General features: G+C 32.3%; 8 protein-coding genes across 8 annotated transcripts; 6 read left to right on the top strand and 2 right to left on the bottom strand.

Moving 5' to 3' along the window:
• Positions 1 to 81: 81 nt before the first annotated feature.
• Positions 82 to 761, bottom strand: LOAG_05149 (hypothetical protein; the record flags this gene model as incomplete). The annotated part of the gene is made up of 2 exons (XM_003140686.1): positions 82 to 263; positions 536 to 761. 2 exons carry the CDS (start codon positions 759 to 761, stop codon positions 82 to 84), a joined length of 408 nt encoding a protein of 135 aa, XP_003140734.1.
• A 2,635-nt stretch (positions 762 to 3,396) lies between these two features.
• LOAG_05148 (cytochrome c oxidase subunit VIa family protein) lies at positions 3,397 to 4,464 on the bottom strand. Its single transcript, XM_003140685.2, has 3 exons — positions 4,333 to 4,464; positions 3,915 to 4,102; positions 3,397 to 3,794 (listed from the first exon to the last, which is right to left on the bottom strand). Exons 1-3 carry the CDS (start codon positions 4,451 to 4,453, stop codon positions 3,693 to 3,695), a joined length of 411 nt encoding a protein of 136 aa, XP_003140733.1. The 5' UTR covers positions 4,454 to 4,464; the 3' UTR covers positions 3,397 to 3,692.
• A 152-nt stretch (positions 4,465 to 4,616) lies between these two features.
• On the top strand, positions 4,617 to 6,634 carry LOAG_05147 (hypothetical protein; the record flags this gene model as incomplete). The annotated part of the gene is made up of 5 exons (XM_003140684.1): positions 4,617 to 4,830; positions 5,179 to 5,264; positions 5,976 to 6,122; positions 6,216 to 6,335; positions 6,575 to 6,634. 5 exons carry the CDS (start codon positions 4,617 to 4,619, stop codon positions 6,632 to 6,634), a joined length of 627 nt encoding a protein of 208 aa, XP_003140732.1.
• On the top strand, positions 6,528 to 7,247 carry LOAG_05146 (hypothetical protein; the record flags this gene model as incomplete). The annotated part of the gene is made up of 1 exon (XM_003140683.2): positions 6,528 to 7,247. Exon 1 carries the CDS (start codon positions 7,077 to 7,079, stop codon positions 7,245 to 7,247), a length of 171 nt encoding a protein of 56 aa, XP_003140731.1. The 5' UTR covers positions 6,528 to 7,076.
• Positions 7,248 to 8,072: 825 nt separating this feature from the next.
• LOAG_17375 (hypothetical protein) lies at positions 8,073 to 11,686 on the top strand (the record flags this gene model as incomplete). The annotated part of the gene is made up of 9 exons (XM_020450037.1): positions 8,073 to 8,167; positions 8,564 to 8,672; positions 8,865 to 8,941; positions 9,102 to 9,203; positions 9,668 to 9,749; positions 10,000 to 10,120; positions 10,380 to 10,465; positions 10,842 to 10,965; positions 11,520 to 11,686. Exons 1-9 carry the CDS (start codon positions 8,130 to 8,132, stop codon positions 11,684 to 11,686), a joined length of 906 nt encoding a protein of 301 aa, XP_020306349.1. The 5' UTR covers positions 8,073 to 8,129.
• Positions 11,687 to 11,982: 296 nt separating this feature from the next.
• On the top strand, positions 11,983 to 13,141 carry LOAG_17374 (hypothetical protein; the record flags this gene model as incomplete). Its single annotated transcript, XM_020450036.1, has 3 exons — positions 11,983 to 12,117; positions 12,475 to 12,657; positions 13,010 to 13,141. The coding sequence occupies 3 exons, from the start codon at positions 11,983 to 11,985 to the stop codon at positions 13,139 to 13,141; spliced, it is 450 nt and encodes a 149-aa protein (XP_020306348.1).
• Positions 13,142 to 14,625: 1,484 nt separating this feature from the next.
• On the top strand, positions 14,626 to 16,864 carry LOAG_05144 (hypothetical protein). Its single transcript, XM_020446777.1, has 5 exons — positions 14,626 to 14,901; positions 15,089 to 15,217; positions 15,478 to 15,654; positions 15,903 to 16,095; positions 16,601 to 16,864. Exons 1-5 carry the CDS (start codon positions 14,695 to 14,697, stop codon positions 16,627 to 16,629), a joined length of 735 nt encoding a protein of 244 aa, XP_020302921.1. The 5' UTR covers positions 14,626 to 14,694; the 3' UTR covers positions 16,630 to 16,864.
• Positions 16,865 to 17,269: 405 nt separating this feature from the next.
• Positions 17,270 to 18,690, top strand: LOAG_05143 (hypothetical protein). Its single transcript, XM_003140680.2, has 3 exons — positions 17,270 to 17,433; positions 17,679 to 17,872; positions 18,102 to 18,690. Exons 1-3 carry the CDS (start codon positions 17,277 to 17,279, stop codon positions 18,267 to 18,269), a joined length of 519 nt encoding a protein of 172 aa, XP_003140728.2. The 5' UTR covers positions 17,270 to 17,276; the 3' UTR covers positions 18,270 to 18,690.
• The last annotated feature ends 2,846 nt before the right edge of the window (positions 18,691 to 21,536 follow it).

The following is a 21,536-nucleotide window of genomic DNA, read 5'->3' as shown; positions in this document are numbered from 1 at the left end:
CTAAATCGCTTTACTGATCAATAAAAATAAGTGAAAAGTAATTTTTGTTTTAACTATGGTTAAATGAAACGCTCATAGTTGTCACTGACATGGTTGACATATCTGACATGGCGGAGGCATATAGCATGCACACATGCAACTTTTTGGCGTTGGTCTTGCAGTTGCGTAAGTCCAGGTCGGTGCTAATGTCGGTGGTGTCTGTGTTGGCGGTATCGTCCATACTGTTGTTTCCCGCGTGTATGACGGTGTTGTCGGTATGCAATCTGTACCTCCGCAATTTTATATTTTATTATGCAGCCAGCACATTTTTTATCAAAACCTGAAATCAGAGAAGCCCTTAGAAATTTAGTTGAATTTTAGTTGAAAGTTGAAATTAGTTGAAATTTACGTTGAAATTTAGTTGAAATTTTATTTACCCTTAGTTGAAATTTACTTAGATTTAAACGAACTTTGATCGATCATACTTTTTGAATCACAATAGGGAACTGTAAGAAGTAAAAATTCTGGAAAATATTCCATGATGGTAATTAGATACTTTGCGGTTGTTCTGGTTGTTCCAGTTGTTGCGGTTCTGGGTGTTGAAGGAATTGCAGTTGCTTGGGCTGCGGTCGTGAAAGTTGTGGTCTTATGCTTTGCGGTTGCATACCTTGCTGTTTTATGTTTTGGAAGTAGTACGGTTGCTGTTGCCCATTACGCCCCAAATGCATCGCATTTGCTATCGATAGAAGCATGTAAAACGAGGGAATAAACTTACAACACATAACTGAAATATACAATATTATTAGAACTATGATTTGGCACAAAAAATGATTATAAGGCATGGCTTTAAAAGCATTCAAGAAATTATCCCTAATCTAATCAAGAATATAGAATGCCCCTAATTTCGATTAAATTTATTCATCCTGCTCATTAAATCCAAATATTGAAGGAACGTTGAAGTTCTTGCAGATCCTATTCCTATCAAAGTGATGTTAATGTTCTATCATTCATTACTGAGCTTCTTCCGCTGATACATCATGTCAGACATCCTGATGCTGGCCTCAGATCACAGTCTTCTGCCCTTCGAATTAGCACGCTCTTAGCAGTTGAAGTTTATATTTGGTTTGAAAAAATACGCTAACATTTTTTGTCTAAATAACGTAACATTTGCAAAATTTTTGGCCAAAATTTTTTACTTTGTTCAAGGTTTATGTTAGCATTCCCATTATACCTTTGTTTCATTTTTTCTTTCATTATTTTGCTGAATAATCGAATTGGACTTTTTGATGAGATTTGTAAAGGAGCAGGTGATGGATGAAGTACATTTGGCAAAAAGTTAAAAACAAAATATATAGGTGAAATAATCATATGTACATGTTGAATAATGCATATATTTCGTATTTAACTATAATATCATAATACGACATTTTTCTTTTTTAGTTTTTGACCTTATTTGATAAACAATATTTTGCCAAGAAATAAATTGTAAGGGTTAAATATTTGTTTGAAAACGGATGTCAGATAAATGATATGATACACAGTCGTCCCGGAATCGAGAACTCCGGTATTGAAAACATATGTTTTGCGTGTTTAGTTTTTTTTTTCTTTCCTTCGTATTTGTTAAATGCTTGTTATGATTCAATATATGGAAGCAATTCAATTAATAAGTAAATATTTGAATTCAATAATGATAATAGTAATGTCTGAAAAATCAATTCGATATTTATGGATATGTTGCTTGTATCATTGCTAAAGTTAATGAAAGCTAATAAGTAGGTTGTTGTCAATTTATCTGTCTCGAGCCTTAAAAGTGGGGAATTAGTACTGAATATTTCAAAATAAGCTGGATTATCATCTGTTCAGTCAGATGAAATTATCATATTAACTGGGATTGCAATATTCCCCGCGAATGTCGAAATGGAAATTACCAGATTTGTTCAGTCAATTTTTTAGGTACTAGAAATTATCCACAATTTTGTTGTTCCATAAAATCTATTTTAAAAAAGAATCAGGAGTATATATGTATGTATGTTCTCTGAGATATTAATAGTGCGATAAAAAGTTGTTGAATTATATTGATATGGAAGGAAAATAATACTGGAGGAGATTTATGAACTGATTCTTGTTATCTTGAAATGGAATTTATTATATATTACAAATGAAAAAATAATATTTGAGAAGATAAAAATTTTGTTAGTAATTGGTCTGTAATAAATTTTCGTCGACTTCCATGGTACTACTTTTTTTTCCGCAAGGATATATTTTCTTTAATGTTTCAAATGTAATAAAGAAATATTAAAACAACAATGAATTTCACTTCCCCTAGGCACACACTAGTTTTTTATTTCAATATAATTCATTGGTAATGTTTATTGGCCCAATAACAATATTTATTTGAGAAATGAAAATTACTTTATAGCTAAACACTATATGGCTTCATGATTTACCATGTTACATAAGGGTTTATTGAAGAGCCTTTTTGTATATAACATGGGGCAGTCAATAACTGATAAATATTAAGATGATAAATATGATATATGAGCAGTGTCACAGATCATTTCCTGATAATCATAGGTATCTATATTATTCAACTTGTAATTGTAGCAATATTTGAATGATGAATACGATGAGCATCGCTAAATTTCTTTAAAGTGATTGCACAACCTTGGATTGGATATATATAATGGAATCCGTCATTTTTACTCCGATCATATTTCATACTTATTCTAACCTTTTACTAAAACAATTTACAAGCTAGAACAATGAAATGTAAAAGAGTTAAGCTTTTGAATGTGATTTCGTGACTCATTGCGTCTCATTATATTGTTAGAACCTTTGAAAATACTTGTTAGGCAAATTATGCGCTGCAATCAGCGGAAAGCTCAAATGTGTCATACAAAAAGAATGGATAATCCAAACAAGAATCGAAGTCTTAACTTCTTACACAGCTGTCAAGGATCTCTCACCCCTGAGTGGACAGTATCACAAATCACTTCTGAATGGTGAGTCCATAATAGTTCCAGGCATGTAGTTACGTCACCTCTAAAAGAAGTGAATACTTGTAAAACTAGTGATTCATTGCAAACTCAATCTGGTTTGTGAGGCAATGAACTTTATTCAATCTAAATTCATTACATACCTTGATATCCTAATAAAATTGAGGAATATTCGCCAAAAACAAACTCCTTCATGGAAAAGTTTCCATATCCACGCAAAATGGAAATAACCAAGCAAACGAGTCAGCAAATGGGTATTTCTACTAGAAAACTAAAAGATAATATGGCAAGGATCATTGAGAAAGAATGACCATTAAAATAGTATTTACGTTCATTGAAACACGTGCTTTAAAAGTGATTTTCACGTTCACTTCAAATTTATATCCTTTCCTCTACTACAAAAAAAGTCAAAAGTACCGGGAAAGTTTCTCGAACTCGGAATCTGTTCCTTTAATTTACCCATCACAGTTCACTCGTTAGACTTTATGATTATAACGCTAGTGTAAGATTAATCTCAGATATACAGTAAAAATAAACCACTATAATTTCAAAACTAATAAAACAAAATAGCACGATAGATTTTACGTAGCAATCGATAGTAAAAAAGCTGTGAGTATTTTCTACAACACACCAGTAAAATCTCAGATGTACAGTAAACATTAATCAGTTTGAAATAATTGGATAAATACATGTAGCACTTCCAAATAACGGGCAAAATCAGTGGTGTTTTTCTTGTTTCTTCTCGAAACCAACACCTGGCACGTAATTCTTTTCTGGGTTGTGGAACAGAGCGTGATTACCATCACCCCATGGAAGCGGCTAAAAATATAGATGATGAAAATCCCTTAACCAGTAGCCTTGATATAAGTCGAAAAATTGAGTTTTGCATAATGGTTTTTTGAAAAGGATAATAGATGATTCAATTTAAATTTAACTAACTTTATTACGGACGGTTAGGTATGGATAGTGAACGTATTTCTCTTGGTCAAAATGCTCCTCCATCTGATGTCCCAAATAAGTCACATAGAAAAGGATCGCGAGTACCACTGGTGAACCAAACATTACTACGGCATTGTAAAATTTGTCATACTTGAAACGATCACGATCATCTGCCTCCTCATCATAATCTACAATGTAAACTTTCCAAAATTTCATTATAACTGCATTTTGTGATTGAAACACTGCAAATGAGTACCTTAGAGTGAAAAAGGATATATCTGATATAGAATAGTGGGTAGCGATACCAAATATGAATTGCATGTAAGTGTTTTGAAAGAGTTTACAATTTCTTCCGAAAAATTCAAAACCGTTCGAAGTAAACCTTGACGTAATAAAAATATTGACATGGAAGGCTAACTTGCAGCACTTTGAGTATGTCGCACTTGACTTGTACTAATCGCTTTAGTCGTTTGCTTCAATCGTGTTCGAGATAATTGTGAACGTGTAACGGAAAACAACCGATATAGTAGCGGTGACATTTACGCTGAAAAACAATAAAAATTTGAATCATATTAGTATGAAGTGTGGAATCAACGTAAGGAATGGCGCACCGGATGAAAACGAAAAAGTAGACTGAACCAGTGGAAATTACTGAGTCAACAAAACTAGACGTGAAAGCATGTCAGGTAAAAACATGAAGATATGGTAGATGTTACAAGACTTTACGTTTTATTCTTGGTTCCAGTGAACGTAAAACCGAAAACAAAACGTGCAGTTCACATACAATCTATCCCATCATCAGACATCATTGCAACCCGCGAAATACATCACGGACTGGCTAGGCTCTATGAAATACATCCCTATAATGGGACTAGGCTTTTTTTATTTGGCGTTAGTACATATTTTGGCTCTGAGGGTATTTGTGGATTTTCTTAGATTTTTCTTTGGAATTATCATTTAATTTATTCACGTGTATTGTGCTATTTTCTGTTGTCTTCCCCTTATTACCATGAATTTCATTTTTGTTAAGTCATTGCTTTAACTACTTTGTATAAATGTTATTGTTCCATGTCATTTTGCATAAAATCGCGGCAAACATTGTTCTCTTAATTTCTTTGTCTAAAAAAATAACAAACAATTTTAAGCTGCTGTTTTCGTTCCTCTAAGGAAACAATTGGTTTTAATTGTTTCATATATTTATTAAATTTAAAATTAATTTACTCAAATGAATTACCGTTAATGATGTAATAACTGGATGTTTTAGAAAACCGGAAGATTGATTTGGAAATGTTGCAGTCAGTTTTCGATAGTGATCAACGTTTTGTTGTTATCAGTGACAATAAATTTCAGGTTCACACTTATCTCTTTCGTTATCATTAACATATATTTTGCTCGTGATTGCTCATTTGCCTTAAAAAAATTGGAATTATTTGCCGCTTACTTATTTCAGGCATTTATTTATTTATTCAAGTTACATTTAGTTACTTATTTTGCCTATTTTAGGTATTGTTTCACATACTATTACAGATTCTATTTTTTCCTACATAATTTCTTTGCCATAGGTACAACTTTGGTCGTTATCGACAGAAGAAAACCTTTTATACTTCTAAAACATTCCCTGTCTTTTTTTTCAGACATTAAAAACTTCTTAGGAAGAAATACGGAAGAGATAAGGGTAAACTTGAAATTCATTGTCAATGATAATAACGAAATGTTGATCACTACTGAGAGAAGGAAACCTTCTTAGTGCTGAAATGCATGCACTTTTTTTTCACTAATTTTTGATCACTAGCATCATTTATTCGAAGAAATACTATCATTTGCTATTTTCTATAGGTACGTAATTACCTGTTCCTCGTTTTTTCTTTTTTTTTTTGAAAATTAAAACTGTTCAAAATAAAAATTTATTTCAGAAGCGCTCATCAATAACCAGGAAAAATTTCTTGACAGTGAAGTTGATAGGGAAGACTTTGTGAGACTTAGCGTGCATCACTTTGTTTTCGAAATTTTCGAAAGAAGAAAAATTCCTCATTTATTTTTTCTTTATTTGCATTTATTCAGACGCATCCATGTCGTTTTCTTCTCGAACGTTTCACGTCGTCCGGCTGTGAGATTTCACGAGTGGATGATTTGCAATTACCATCTTACCCCAAAACAATTCCCGCTATTACATTAGATATTTTCCGTAATCAAAATATCTTGCACAAAGTTTGTGATGCGCACATGTTTGACTTTACTTTTTCTGTAATAAATAAAAGAAAACATTTTCTTTCCAAGCAGATTTCATTCTATGTTTATCAGATTTTAGATAAAAAACTAGGTCGATTATTAGTTGAAATGAGGCGATATTTACGAATGGCTGTAACTTTCACACTGTTTGAATATATTCGGAGAAATTTCGAAAATTTACTTAATGGTCAGGTATATATGTGTATGTGTGCTTATGTTGTGGACTAATAGTCAATTTTTGGCGTTTGATTTCTTTGTAGAGTAAATGATGTGTATGGTTTTCAGTATTGATTCTGGATCACTATATGGAATTAAAATCTACAAAAATAGCGTAGAAGTTATGTGGACAAAGTTTTGGACTATTTTTTTTTCACGCAAAATTATCAATCTCAAATAGTTTTATTTTAAACGTTTCTTTGTTAAAATTTTAGATGGAAATTCTTACGGCTGATGTTGAGAAAGAAGAAAATGTGATAATAGTAGTGAGATAAGCGAGGAAAATGGAGATGAAAGTGATAGTGGTAGTAAGATAATTGATGAAAATGGAGTTCAGGAAATCACTGTTGGAGTTAAAAAAAGTGCAAATGACTAAAACCTAGAAAAAACGGATGTGAGATCATGCACTTGCTGGCAAAAAGGTTCATTTTTGGTTTCATTTTTTTTTCGATTAAATTTACCTAAATTTTCCCATTCTATCATAAATTTCCGTATATACTACATCATCATCATTATGACTAGGCTTCGTAAACGAACATTTGCAAAGGGCTTTACTCACGCTTGTTGCAAACGCTACATACGTGAGGCGTATCCTTCCAGTCTCCGCAGTGGATATTTTAGGTGAAATACAGCGTGTGCGGAACTGATCGGACCCTTTACTCCTATGGTTTATCCACTTTGACATAGGTTTTTATTAGAATACTCTCTCCTAGATGGATGGCCTTACAAGCGAACTCCATCTGCCCGGGTTTGGAGTTTGAGTTGTCCTCCCAGGACGAATGTTGGGAGGCTATCGAGCATATCTTAACCGTGGACGCACTTTACCTGACCTTTCAGTTGAGAATTCTTCGGTATGGGAACCCCACCGATACGATACGGTCAACATAGCTAGTAGCTTCAGAAGGGCAGGCAACCTTCTCCCCCTCGATAAGGGAGTGTCTGTGAAGAAGAAACACACTATAACAAATTCATAATTACTCTGCACATTTCGGCAAAATTAAAACAAAGTTCTGAAACATAGATTAAGTTTTGAAGGGACGAATCATATCTAGGGAATCAGTGATCACTGTGACGAAAATTACAGTTTCTATAGTTTGTAAAAGAATAAAAGTGTTAAGCAGGTCTGGAATATGTTTGTGGTTTATATGAAAGGTTCAGATTAAGTTAGAATTAGATCAAGACTTTAGAAATTGTGGAAATATCCTTTTTTTTTGCAGGAGAGTGGCTGAAACTGGGTTGATATCATTAAATATCTTTCACAAACGGGAGATAATGACTGATAATGTAACATCTTCCTGCTGTTGATGCTCAATTAATTTTCCGTTCTTTGTATTAATAAACATTGAGTTTTACTATTTTCTTTTATTTAATTTTTTTGCAACAGTTGGCTTTTCCGCCAGCTTTGTTATCGATTTTGTGAAGACATTTATACCAGTATTGATTAAAAAAATCACACACTGTATTATTGATTTCTTTTTTGGTGAAATGTCATCATTTAATTATACTGCTTTTCGTTAACCAAAATTCGATTCACGTTTCACTTTCATTGGTATTTGAATAGATAACACAATCATTTGAAATTGGACGTTTATTGAAAAAGACTGCAAAATAGATAACAATGGTCATATTATGAATTTTCCTAAATTTCTCTATATATTAATAAAGAATATTGTTCCTTAACAGTAAAGTTGTTTTGTTATAGCGACATTTCTTATTGTATTTCAGTAAAATTTCAAGTCACCGGGAGAAATTCTTTCCTGTCCGGAAAATATGCCATTGGTGTTGCGCGTTGTTAGCTTGAATTGCTGGTACTTAATCTTTTTTGATTTTTTGGAAAATATAAGAATGCTTTTGTAATTTAAGTCAAAAGATTAACTAAATTTCTCTATATATTAATAAAGAGTATTGTTCCTTAACAGTAAAGTTTTTCTTTAACTTTTTAGCGAAATAACAATTTCATGACGTTAATGTTCTTTTAGAACTTATTAAACGCATGAAATATGTTTTCTTAGATCCTTCAAGTCTGTGGAAAAGTAGTTCCATTCATATGTAATATTAATTTCCGTAATTTTGTTAGAAATAAAATAAGCAAATGTTTACATGTTTACTTTTATTTATTTTGATTGGATTATTAGGTAATGCTTGCATTTTTGACAGTTCTTTGCATGACTTTCTCAAGCATGTTGAACATCCATGCTTTTCAGGGCTTTACCTTTACCATGGCCGTTTAGAAGCAATGATCATTCTCTTCGAATAAAAAAGATTGGAGAAGCTTTACTGCTAAACGAGTATGATATTGTGGCACTAGAAGAAGTATGTTTCTAAGCTATGATATATGTTTTTAAACTGTTGATTTTTCTGCACTGAAGAATGTTTTGGAATGACGGTAGTCACACTTTATAATCGTACTTTTCAAGGTAAAATTACTTTTAACAGCGCAGAAATATGTGACGTTTTTTTCTAAAAAAAATTAAAATCTGAAAAAGGTCAGTTTCATTTTTTCAGGTTTGGGGAGAACATGATTTTCTTCGTTTACAAGAAGCATTGAAAAAAATATTTGGTTACAGTTATTACTTCCATAGGTATTTTTAGTTAAAATTAAGAGCGAACTACTTTTTCAAAATGATGGAATTGTATTAGAATTCATTTACATAAGACGAAACTTTTGATGATTTATTTTTTCTGAACTTTAGATCTTTAAATTTAGCAACATATCTTGATCCATTTCGTTTTTTATTACAGTGGTTTCACTGGAAGTGGCATTTGCGTTTTCAGTCGCTATCCCATTGTGTCAACTTTAATGCATCGTTTCACATTGAATGGATTTGCTCATCATATACACAGGTAGAATTCTGTAGTATTTCACCAAAGTCTTCGTGTCATTCAAAAAAAATTTTCCTTTGATTCTGATACTACTACTACTGCGCATCAAGCAACATCAATGATTCGAAAAAGATACTAATTTTCGAAGACATATATTGAATCCACGAAGCAGTTAGAGTGCCAAGGGTTCGGACCAATAATTTCCGCTGATTGGACTGTATCAAGATTTCCTCAGTTAGTTTGAGACTTATCAGGCATGTACTTTTAATCTAGCTGTTATCATTTATTTATCGCTTTGTTTATCGCTAACTTCTGCTACTGACAGAGAAATCTTGCTACAGGCCATTATGACATTTCCAGTAACTTCAGGATTCTGCAAATTCTGAAGTTACTGAAAATATTAGAATTGCGATACATTCAGGATTTTTAACAAGTCCTAAACCTTTCCGAATTTTATAGCAAAGTCAGATATTTTTCGATTTCAGGGGTGATTGGTTTGCTGGGAAAGGTGTAGGTTTAGTGGAAATTGAAATTGAGCAGTACCGTGTCAATTTTTATGCTGCTCATGTAAGTTTCTTTTTTAAACAAGTTCCTACGAAAATCAAATATACGATTCTGAACTTTTCATAATAGGAGCACAGATGAATTTGTGAGGAACCAAAACATCATAGTATCTCTCTTTATATTTGTCATCGAACATTTTTCCAATCTTCACCGTTTCTCTCATGAAATTTAACCTGTTTTTTTTTCGCAGATCAATCTTTGGTTTTTTAAATAAATTAAATCAGACATTTTTGATTAAAACCCAAATTTTTAGCTTCACGCTGAATACAATCCTAACAAAGACCTATATTTACCTCATCGTCTTGCACAAGCTTTTGAACTAGCTCAGTTTGTTAAACACACAAGTTATTCTGCTGATGCCTTAATTCTTGCTGGTTTGTTTTCTTTTGTAATTAACTTCCTTTGAAGACTTTCCAACTATCCACTGCGCTAGTGCTGTCCGCTAGTGCTGTTCGCTAGTGCTCTACCGCTGCTTATCGCAGGTAGGATTTTTAATTTCATGAAATTTCGTGAAAATCGCATCTCGCACTATTAAGTTTTCAAACTTGGGAACTTTGAAATCTAAGAGTTAAGTTTAGTATGCCAAAATAGCGTGCTTTTTTAAATGAAACTGTGTGAATTATTATATTTCAGGCGATTTTAACATTGAACCCGACAATCTTGCGTACCAGTTAATCGTGCAAAACGCAAACTTGAGAGATGCTTGGATTCAAAAACCGGTTATCTTTTAATATCATTTTAAGATAAGAAAAGTGATTTCATCGAACTTAATTGTACAATTAAATAAACAAAATAAACAAATAAACAAACGAATAAAATAAATAAACAAAATAAACATATAAACAGACGAACTTAATTGAACAAAGTCTCGTCTTTTTATGACGTGAAGTCTCGAAACACTTCATCTGAAAATGATATGCTTATTTTCACTGAAAATCAAAGCTGACAAGTTAAGGACTAGGCAAGGTTTCAAAGGATATTTGAAAGAAAGAGTATGATTAGGCTTAACGTCCCCAAATTTTTTGTTCAGTTTTATTTCTCTGAAGTTTTCTCTTGAAGGAAATGAAGGTATTAGTAATTTATTTATTGTTTCAGAATAGTTGCGATGATTGTGGTGCGACTTTCGGAAGGCTTGATAATTGTTATACACCTCAGAGATTCAAAAATAAAAAAAATTATGGAAAACGTTTGGATTATATTATGTATAGAAGTGGAAGAAGTAAGTTTAATCGCATAATTGCACTTCTTTAAGACTATTATCAGGTTGAAAGTCTACTGTTCAGGAATTAACTGCATAATGCAAATTGCAATTTCTGCGTTGAACTTTGCTGTTTGATATTAAAACGCATTCTTAAATAGGTGTGGTTTTTATTGTACATAATTGTACGTTGATTTCTCGCTTTGTACTTTTTTTTTTTAATTAATCATGCGGTTCAAATTGGGTCAGTAAAAAAGAAAAAAAACGAAACATTTCTTGAAAAATGAATTGTACATGCTAAATAACCATAGTCATTCCAGTGATTCGGATGGGATAGAAACTCTAAAACATTTTCCAAAACTGAACTTGCGTTTGAAAAAAGATTATGGTCATTGTTTGGTGATTTGTTGCCACTACAGTACGCAAAATGCTGGTAAAACCATTAGATCTGGAAAGTGTGCTTAGTAAACTGATGTGACAAAGCGAAAACTGCAACGTCTTCAGCAACACTGGTCAGCAGACCGTGCTCTTCTCCATACTAACGCCTACCACACATCATACAACCAGTGCTTCAGAAGCTAAACAAATTGGTCTATGGGATTTTGCCTTTGCCATCATATTCACCTGTCGTTTCGCCAACCGATGCACATCTTCGAATATCTCAACAAATATGGTTCTACAACCAACAGATGCAAGAAATACTCGCCAGAAGTTTATGCGGTCCCGAATCCCTGATTTTTGAATTGATGCAATAAATATACTTATTGCTTGTTGACGAAACTGTGTTGATTGGTATGGTTCCTATCAGACAGCATTGATGTGTTGTTGAATCTAGTGGCTCAAACCCATTGTCTGAAACCACGCATTTTTGTTCAACACTTTACTCTTTCCTTCCAGTGCTAATGTTACTGCTAAAACTCGCAGAATTTTAATTTATATGGTTTTGAGAAAAAATCAAGAAAATCTTATGCGCCATTTTTCCCAATATTTTTTATTTTTTGATGAAAGTCTATCAAGTTGAAAGATCCATATGTTAACATGCAGTATTTAGGTAAAATAGAACTGAAGCTGTGTGAAATAAGAATGAATCGTATCCATGACCAAAAATCGATCAACTATAGTGATCATGTTGGAGTTTACGCCGAATTTTCCTTATCAGAGCAGCATGACGAAGTATTTGTTTATTTCTGTTTTATTATGATGGCCTCTGTTTGATGACCGTCATGTACCTTTTCAAATAGTTAAAAAAAACCACCCAAGTACCATCTTTTTGATGCATTATAGTTTTAGTTCACAGAAGCTTGTGCTAATATTCTTGTAAAAATCGTACTTGGCTGTGCACTACTCCGGAAAGTGTGGGTCACATTTTTTTCTTTTTTTTTTTTGCATCTTTCGGACTCTTTTTTATTTTCATTTCTATAATTACGAATAAATAGATGTATCCTTAACCAGTTTTTGGTTCCTGGATAATTTCGAAATTGGAGCACAAAATTTTAATTAAAAAAAACTTGTGACTTTCAACTACTGCAGATTACCAAGGGTCTATCACTAACTCCACCGAATTTGTTGAAAAAAGTTATCGAAACTCAACAGGAAGGAATAACTCGTGTCAGTCGGGATCGTTTCATTTTCCTTAGCTTAGTTGTTATCCTTATTGGATTTATTCTGGCCACTTTTTTTGCTGAGCAGCATATTTCTGGTGTTAAAACAGCGGTTAGTTGATGGCTGCATTTCTTTTTTACATATTACATTTGAACTGTTTGTCATAAAAGAAAGCTTTGACGGAAATGATTTCCTTCAATTTGCGTTTATTTTTTCTTACTGTATTTTGCACTATATTTATCGAGCTGAGAGTAAATTTGTTGCTTCAGAATTCGTTTGATCATGACATCATGGTGTGAAGTTTTAAGAGAATCAGATTAAAACATATTTTCTGAGAGGTTTCAGATACTGTCTAACGTTTTATTATAAATTTTTCGGGTTCATTTTTTAGGACATTGATCTTATGACAATAGTACTATTGTGTCCGCAAACAACTAAGCTGTCATTTGAATTCATATTTCAGACACTAATACTTCGATTTCTCCTCACATTATTGATGGGATTTTGCTTGTGGCATGGTTTAATTGGCTTAACATTGGAACACAAAGCATTGAAAGCATCGAAAGCATCAGTATCTATGCTGTTAAATGAATAGATAACTATTTTTAGTTCTTCATATACTGAAAATACATTTTTTCGTAGCTTATTACATTTTTTGCTCTGAGTATCTTCTACTTTTTTTTTTAATCTGTATTGGTGTGATTGCTAGACAGGATATCACATCTGTTTCTCCCTTAAAACTAGATTTTAACTGCAGTATTGTTGTGATTGTTTAATTTAAGGGAATGAGATCGTGCAAAAAATCATTTTCTTTCACTATTACACTGATTCTGTCGTACTCTATCGCTGCCAGTTGTTTAGTAAAATTGTCATTAATTTTCATCTTCCATTGTTCAATAATAAAAGGTCGGAGATTTGATTTCATAACTATAGATGAAAACTTTTATACTTGTATCTTTCATCATCTCAGTCAAGGTTGTGCAATTCCATTCTTTAGTTACAGCTATAGTTATATCATTTAATTTTTATTGTATTGTCAATCAAGCGTTTTGCTTGTCTGTTGCTAGGTGAATTATTTAATATCAAGTTGGTGCTTGAAATTGCTTTCAAATTGATAGCAAAAAAATACTTCCAGTTGACACATTACCGGGTTTAGTGTCCAAAATTATCAGAGCAGTATGCAGTTTTTTGATATTAAATCTGTAGCTACTGTAACTATCTCTAATGTTATTGCGGCGAAAAATGAAACAGTTTGAAATGTTTCAAATGCTTCAATACGGTTTTACATTCTAATATTTTGTATTGTGCCCTTTTTGGATAGTTTCCTAGTGATAGGTATGACATCCAACCAAGGATATTAAGTAATGTTGATTTGTACTAATCAAGAACTTATGTTTTAAATTTGTAAGCTCAATTATTATACCATTTGGTAGCATAAACAAACTATATGAAGATTGCAAAAAATACTTTCAAATTAGCGATATTTTCAGTAGCGAGAATTGTTTAGTGCGAATATTTCTTAGATATGTTATATCAGAATAAACCATTGGTTAACTGACCGAAGATATTTTCAAGTATGGATACAATCCATTTTTGATTTTAAGTGGTAAAGTTTTGGTGTGTTGCACGAGTTATTTTAATATCCTCAAAGTAAAAGAATGGAAAAGTTGTTGTTAGTCGAAATATTTGGACGTTTTAATCATCATCAACATAATTTCAGTTTACTTCCATACGTTCATTATTATCACAAAGTTTCCCTTTTTTTATTCCGTTTGTTTAAATGTTCTATTCATTGGTTTGCTAAATATTTGAATAAGTTTTTTTTCAGACGTACTTTTACTGATTTTTACTGTTAAGTAATAGAAGACGAACAAAAATGTGATTCATTTGTAATTACCTTTCAGTAATACTACATGTGTTGAAGTTTGAGGAATAACTGATAATTTACTGTGATTAGTTTGCGCTAACAAGTTTTAGTAAAGGATGCTGAAACGGTTGGGATTTTTATGTGTATTTTTTTATGTGTATATTTTATGTGTAACTTAGAAGCTTGTAATAAATGTTGCATGTATTTAGATCAATTTCAGCTTTCGGAAACTTACCGGATAGATTGCTGAGTGATCCGGAATGTCCAAGTCTTAATAAAAGATGCTGAAACGGTTGAGATTTTTATGCCTGAAAGCACATCTGTGTTCGTCATATCCATCACGAGTATCTTCTTTTCCATCAATTTCGCTGTCGCATATTTCCCAAAGGTGTCACAGGACGTTGTATCCTGGTACCGATATTACTGTCGAAGAAGCTTGGAAACGACGGATACAACTAAGACAACCAAAACTTCAACTTGATGAGCAGGTAAAAGAATAATCTACTGATATGTAAAGATTTTTAACTCATTTGAAAGAAAATATGTGGTGGTTTTTTTGAATAACAATTTCGTATATCTTTTAAGATTTGGACTAACAGAGAAATTTTCCGAAAATTTCAGGTAATAATCTTCGATGAAATGAAGCAATTTATTCAAAAACAATTACCATTACAGGTACGACCGAAACTGTATTATGCTCCTGAGTGGGATTTGGAGAAACGACATGATGGTGAAGAAGGTGAATCACATCCCATGATTGGCCAAGATGTAATGACTCCTGAAAAATGGAACTACTATAACAAGGTGGATCTTTATATCCTTTTATGTCTTTTCAAATTATTTTAACAGTGTTGTTGCTAAATTTGTTGTCGCAAAAATCCATTTGTGCCGTGCTTCCTTTGCTTTATGTTTAATATTCTATGATTTCTGAAAAGTATCACATTATTTTTCGAAAAATTTTGTAAGATTTAGGTCGATGCATTAAAACCGATTGGTATATTATCTACCTTTATGTTGTATTCTAAAACAGTCTTTGCGATGCTAAAAGAAAAGTACTTTTTCAGGTTGTTTGGCCACCAAATTATGTGAGTCCTGAGACCGGTTTGCCACTTTTGCGGCAAGTTTATTACTGTCGTGAATCGGTCCATTGTAGCCCTAAAAGGATGTTTATGGCTTGTCATTTGGTTTGGCGTTTGAATGTTGACGAAGCACTGGAACAGTTAAGACTGCAGCGTAAAAAGGTTTTCCAAAATTCATTACACAGTTTTTAACCTTGTTTGTTTATTGTAACGATCGAAAACAGTCATTCGATATTCAACGTAGTCCTCCTTAGCGTTAGCTTTTAGATAGGAGTTTGACATATGGTGTTTGCTTGGATATCATTTGTTAAATTTAACTGTTAACCGGAGCGTTTTTTCGGGAAATTTCAATAACTTTCGTGAAGTTGAAACTCCAGAAGTGTACTCATCTTCAAACATTTTTTATTTAGGCTTGTACGATTTTAAGACAAGCTCTAATTGAAGCAAAAAGAAAGCATCTGCAGAACTTCACGTTGAATTTCCATCGGATATGCATGTTGCGGAAGCATTCCCAGTTCAGTGTCAAATCGTCAAAGGCTATAGACGTCATGCACGTGAGCGTATTACCGTCACAAGATACCGGTACATCAATGTTTTCGTTAGGTTAATCTTTTCTGTATTATACCGAGAAAATAACTCGCATTATAAGTTTATTTATGGACTGAAAGAAAGGAATGTTCATCATAATTCATTCATTTCTTGCTAGCTGCTAGAATCTCTAATACTTTCGCTATGCCGCATTTTATCATTCCTTGGCGATTGCAGTATTTTGTGGACCTTATTATTTGTTGATCAAAGCACAGATTCTTTGCGATCTGCATTTTGTGGGATCTGCATCATTATGTGCTGTATAAATTTTTAATTCCATTAATGAATTTTTTTCTACGCTTGGACTAAATTTTATGGTGTTGGTGTTATAAAGCGGGACAAAATTACAGTATGTGTTTTGTTGAAAAAACCACAGCTTATGGTATGGCTAAAAGTTTGTTTCAGCTTATTAAAGGAAATGCTGACATTGATATATATTATTCATCTTCATAAATCAAAAATAATTTTCCTATTTTTCTTTTAATATATAAAGTAATTAATGAAGACGATATATTTGTAGACTTGAGGAAGGTGATGGGCCACCAATGAAAAACAGATGGGAGCCGAAGAATGGCTGGGACAAAATGAAGGATTATTACAAATATTTGAGGGAACGTTCTATCGAATATAGTATTTAATAGTTTTCATTTCTATTGCTGTCTTCTATGGTACTTTTTTGGAGAAAGGAGAAAAGGTGTTTTGTAGGGGTAATTTCTATTCTTATTTGCTCCTGTCCTGTAAATAGTCTAAACTAACTCAGTCATGTTCGAAAGAGTGAAAGGATGTTGATTAAAATGTCATATTTGTCTTTCGAATCGTTGTTTTTCTTATTGGAAACTGTATGTTGTTTTTTTCCACTTTGATAAAAGAAATTTTCTAGAAATTTGTCGTTGTAAAAGTTCAAAGTCCATAACAACTTTTTTATTTCTGAATTTCTCATAATAATAAACACATAAGAGATGGGTGAAAGGAAAGAGTTGGTGGAGATATTCTTACTGCACAGTATTTGTATCTTCCATGTTTATTTTCATTAAATATTTGTTGCTGTTTTTTAAGTTAAAGATGTCAGTTTCGTGGTGTTAGTTCGAAATATATGGATGAGAGGAAGGAGCTGTATGCTTGCACATGCATTATACTTGGAAAATTCTAAAGAAGCTTAAAAGCTAGGAAAATGAACAATTCTAAATCATTTTAGCATGACACTTGGTATTGATAAGGGATCAATGGCAGATGGAAATGTTGAAGAGCAAGAGGTAGATATTCCTGAGACGAGTATTAGCTTAGAAGAAGAAGCGAATGAAAGAAAGCGACGACTGAAGGAAATGCGTGAACGAATGACTCAACAACAGGAGGGTAAATTTTCTGTTTTTTAAAACACTAGAAACAGCTTCCAGTGTAGATTGCCTGTGATATCTTTGTTTTCTCATTTTATTTCATGCACTAAATAATATTGAATTAGGGATCAGATATCCGTAAATAAGGGGTCTGAAGACTATATGAAAACTTAGATTCTCTAATTAGGGAAACTGAAGTTCTATAATGAGAAATCAATTGATAGGTTAATTAAATTGTGATCCTTTATTACCAAAGGATTTTAGATGATGGGACAGAGTTATCAAATAAGTCGGTAAAGCTTACATTTCGGAGTTATGAACCGCAGAGTGATTTGGGTGATAAACGTGATGGTGTAGATTTGTTTGCTGTCGAGAAAGAAATTGCTGATCAGTTAGCAGACACTCAAGATACTAGGGCTGTGGAACAGATTGATATCACAACATTGGCACCGCGAAAGGTTCGTTTACTTCATTTCTTTTTTCTTGTCGACTTTTTGTCTTTTTTTTATCAAGCGGTACATCAGATTGTTTTGGAAGTACAGAAAACAAATGAATACATGCAAACTAATAAGTTAGATAAAATTGTAATTTGATCTGCGTATTGCACGTAAACTTATGAACTTTTCTATGACTCTGACTTCAGCTACTTACAGATTTTCAATATAATTAACAATGTTTTATTAATAGATTGACTGGGACCTGAAACGTGATATTGCGGAGAGGTTGGAAAAATTAGAAAGACGAACAGAGCGTGCGATGGCTCAGTTGATTCGTGAACGATTGAAAACTGGGAAGGCCGAATTAGCCGATGCTGTTAATTCGGGTGCTTATAGCGAATTGCAACCTGATGATTGAAGACTGAGCCATCGCATATATCACGAATACATGCAAACTAATAAGTTTGTTCTTGTTTACCTAACTACAGATGAATGTTGCTTCTCGATGTCAGTTTTAATTTTTTGTTAATTTGTGGAGAATTTCATTAAGAAAATTATACTTGACAAAACTATACCTGAAAATTATTCCTTTTTTCGTTTGTTTTTATCATTACAACCATTTCTTTCCTCATTTATTAGATGCATGCCGTTCGTTGTATGGAATAGCTCTCTTTTCTTTTTCTTTCTTTTTTTTCTGGACACATTTCTCCGAGTTGTTCTGATAATAGCCAAGTATTTTATTCACTTTTGCATATCACAGTTTGCAAAAAATATCCGAACTTTTTCATTTTTCTTTGTGCAAACTTTTGAATGGAAGTGTTTTTGATTGTAAATAAATGGATTCTGAACAATTTGGAAAGAAAAATCCTTCAGTAAATGATAATATTTGGTTTCATATTCGCTATACTTTTTCCTTATTATATGGTGAAACGAAAGAGTTTTGAATTTAGAATCAGGTTTAATGTGCCGATAATGTTCGGGGTAAATAGCACTGCATTAATTATTTGTAGAATTTTCATTTTTCCCTTATAAGTCATAAAAGACGATTGCTGGACAAAAATTTCTCGACCACATCAATATTTGATTTCGATGCATTTGTTTCATTTGCTGGGTATTATGCACGCTGTTTAGTCCACCAATTTCTGATGCAAAGAGGTCATTTTGATGCTATATTCCCGGATTCAAAGATTCGTTCTTATTCGATACACTGACATCAGTAGTTTTATCGCTATTTCTAGTAGTAAACAATGCCTAAGCCCATAGAAGTAGTACATGGTTGTCTAAGATACTCCAGTATCCATAAAATTCAAAATCTACTTTTAATCATTTCGAGTTCGAAGCACTTTTAACCAGAATTAATGAACTTTTAATTGGATGGATTAGTACTGGACGAAGAGGGCTTCCTCTCTCGTTTCTGAGAGCCACAATCTACTCTAGTGGTCCGTGAAATTCAAAACAAGGAGTGTTTCCTAAAGAAGAGAACTAATATTAAAATACAGATTTACAGTAGAACGAGGATATTCTTGTGTGTTGTTCAAATCTTTTATTTTCTTGAATTTGCAAATTTTAATGTTAAGTAAAGAAGGGCTTATGTCAATATGCAAAGGACGAAAAGAAGGCGTTTTTTTTTTTTTTTTTTTTTACATCAGACAGTGCGTACCAACAATACTCTCAGAAACGTAGAATACTGTATATTCTATATATTATATTATTGGAAAGAAATGAAACATTTCTAATTATCAGTTTTAAACAATGCTTAATCTCATAGAAGTATTACATAGTTATCAAGATTTTGTAAAGATTGGGTGGAAGAGATGTTTCTTCTTAAGGTTGTCGATAAGTGTGAGAAAATGATAGCAAGAGAATAAGCTGAAAGGAAGAGAAAGAGAAAAATCCAATTCTGGTGTATGAAATTATCTCTTAACAACTTCACAAAAATTAATTTTATAAAATTACTACCAGCTGTTTACTGTATTTCACTACCTAAAGCGGACAATCGATGATAGATAGTACTTCAGAGAGAGAGAGAGAGAGAGATCGATGATAGAGATTGCGAATTGTAAATGTTTTGATAGATACGTCCGAGGAGAGTAACAGACACGGTTAGCCCTTTTCCGCTATACAAAAATGGTGGATTTTTCCCGAGGGAAAATCTGGGATTCTCTTCCGTTTCTGATCAGCTTAATTCCAATGTTTCTTTGAAAGTATACTCTATGTTACCAGTTTTATTTTATCACATGAAATTACCTAAGAGAGAAGACAGGCACCGTAATAGTGGAAGAGCTACATGGAGATAATGACTTATGCTTTGGTATATCTGAAATTTATCATTATAATAGGTCATATTTATTACTTTGACATCTCATGTTTATCACATTGGTAGCTCGTGTTCATCAGTGTGATAACATTAATAACTAACGTTTATCAGTATGATATATTACGTTTTGTTGATGTTGATCCATGACGCAACATCTAGAGATCTTATAAGAAAGGCTTACTTTGTTCACTGATAAAATTGGAAATGTTATCTATTGAAAGCTATATTGTTGGCAAGCCTTGCACTCTTCGAGTTATTATCATTTGTTCATATGTAAGTCTGAAGCTACGTTTCTGTAAGTAAAGTAAAAGTTTATTGTGCTTAATTGAAATTATATTTTAGTTACAAAATTTCTAAACTTTGATTGACGTTACTTGTGACAACTCATGCAGATAAAACCGGTTTACGTCGTTCCATTTGAACAATTTTGTTGAATTACACCAGATGTTATTTTTCGATCAAAAAGTTAATATTTCAAATTGTTATTCATTATGTTGTTCGTGATGAAATGGTCAGTTAAATTAAAAAAAGATGTGGTGTAACCACATCTTTTTTTAAGCCAATAAATTATGTAATTATTGCCCTGTCAAAGTAAAATTAAAAGTTAAATATCCAAATTTCTTTATAAATCTATAATTAAACTAAGATTTTATAAGAAACACATAATGTTTTTCCTCCGGATTTTTCCGCTTAAATTTCCTATTCCTTGTATAGACTTCGTAAAATTGTTAGCAGTTAAAAGAAGAAAAGTGAAGCAAAAAGCGATGGTAAATAATCGTCTCCAAAGTTTCCATTGCTATCATAGCATTGATAAGAATAGGATTTTTTATCCCTTCCATAAAATATTTTTTAAAAAAGCGAAAAGTTTTTTTTTAATGAAGTTGCATCATCAATGTTTTAACGATACTATTGAGTTATTTATTCTCTCATGAAGGTTCTTCAAGCAAAATGGCATCTTTTTTATTACCAATTAAAAGCGTATTGCTGATACTTTTAACTATTGTTACTTACTACTGATAGTTTTAACTGCTGTTACTTGTGTTCTATATTTCACTGAGTCAAGGGAAGGCAGAAATAAGCCATCTTTTTGAATGCTACATATCGTAATTGTTATCTTTTCAAATGCTGCATATCGTAGTTCTTTTCCTTTTTTACCGGAACCTTTTTTACCAAAAGATAAGAGTTACTAAGTTGTTCACCATAATTTGGATATATTCAGAGATCAAAAAAATTACGGCATGAAGAGAGAAATTTTAGTTGCGTAAGGAAATCTTGTAAGATCTACGTACATATATATATATATATATATATATATATATATATATATATATATATATATATATATATATATATATATATATATATATA

Source organism: Loa loa (assembly GCF_000183805.2).
Source record: "Loa loa unplaced genomic scaffold supercont3.67, whole genome shotgun sequence".
Lineage (NCBI taxonomy): Eukaryota > Metazoa > Nematoda > Chromadorea > Rhabditida > Onchocercidae > Loa > Loa loa.
This window is presented reverse-complemented; position numbering and strand designations above follow the sequence as displayed.

Excerpts from the sequence above, each read along its gene's own strand:
- LOAG_05148 (XM_003140685.2), bottom strand. The coding sequence starts at position 4,453 with ATGTCACCGCTACTATATCGGTTGTTTTCCGTTACACGTTCACAATTA. Across the intron at positions 4,103-4,332 it reads ACATACTCAAAGTGCTGCAA|ATTATGATGAGGAGGCAGAT; the intron begins GTTAGCCTTCCA and ends TTTACATTGTAG. Across the intron at positions 3,795-3,914 it reads ACCTAACCGTCCGTAATAAA|CCGCTTCCATGGGGTGATGG; the intron begins GTTAGTTAAATT and ends CTATATTTTTAG.
- LOAG_05144 (XM_020446777.1), top strand. The coding sequence starts at position 14,695 with ATGCTGAAACGGTTGAGATTTTTATGCCTGAAAGCACATCTGTGTTCG. Across the intron at positions 14,902-15,088 it reads AACTTCAACTTGATGAGCAG|GTACGACCGAAACTGTATTA; the intron begins GTAAAAGAATAA and ends TTACCATTACAG. Across the intron at positions 15,655-15,902 it reads TAAGACTGCAGCGTAAAAAG|GCTTGTACGATTTTAAGACA; the intron begins GTTTTCCAAAAT and ends TTTTTTATTTAG.
- LOAG_05143 (XM_003140680.2), top strand. The coding sequence starts at position 17,277 with ATGACACTTGGTATTGATAAGGGATCAATGGCAGATGGAAATGTTGAA. Across the intron at positions 17,434-17,678 it reads AATGACTCAACAACAGGAGG|ATGATGGGACAGAGTTATCA; the intron begins GTAAATTTTCTG and ends AAAGGATTTTAG. Across the intron at positions 17,873-18,101 it reads CAACATTGGCACCGCGAAAG|ATTGACTGGGACCTGAAACG; the intron begins GTTCGTTTACTT and ends TTTTATTAATAG.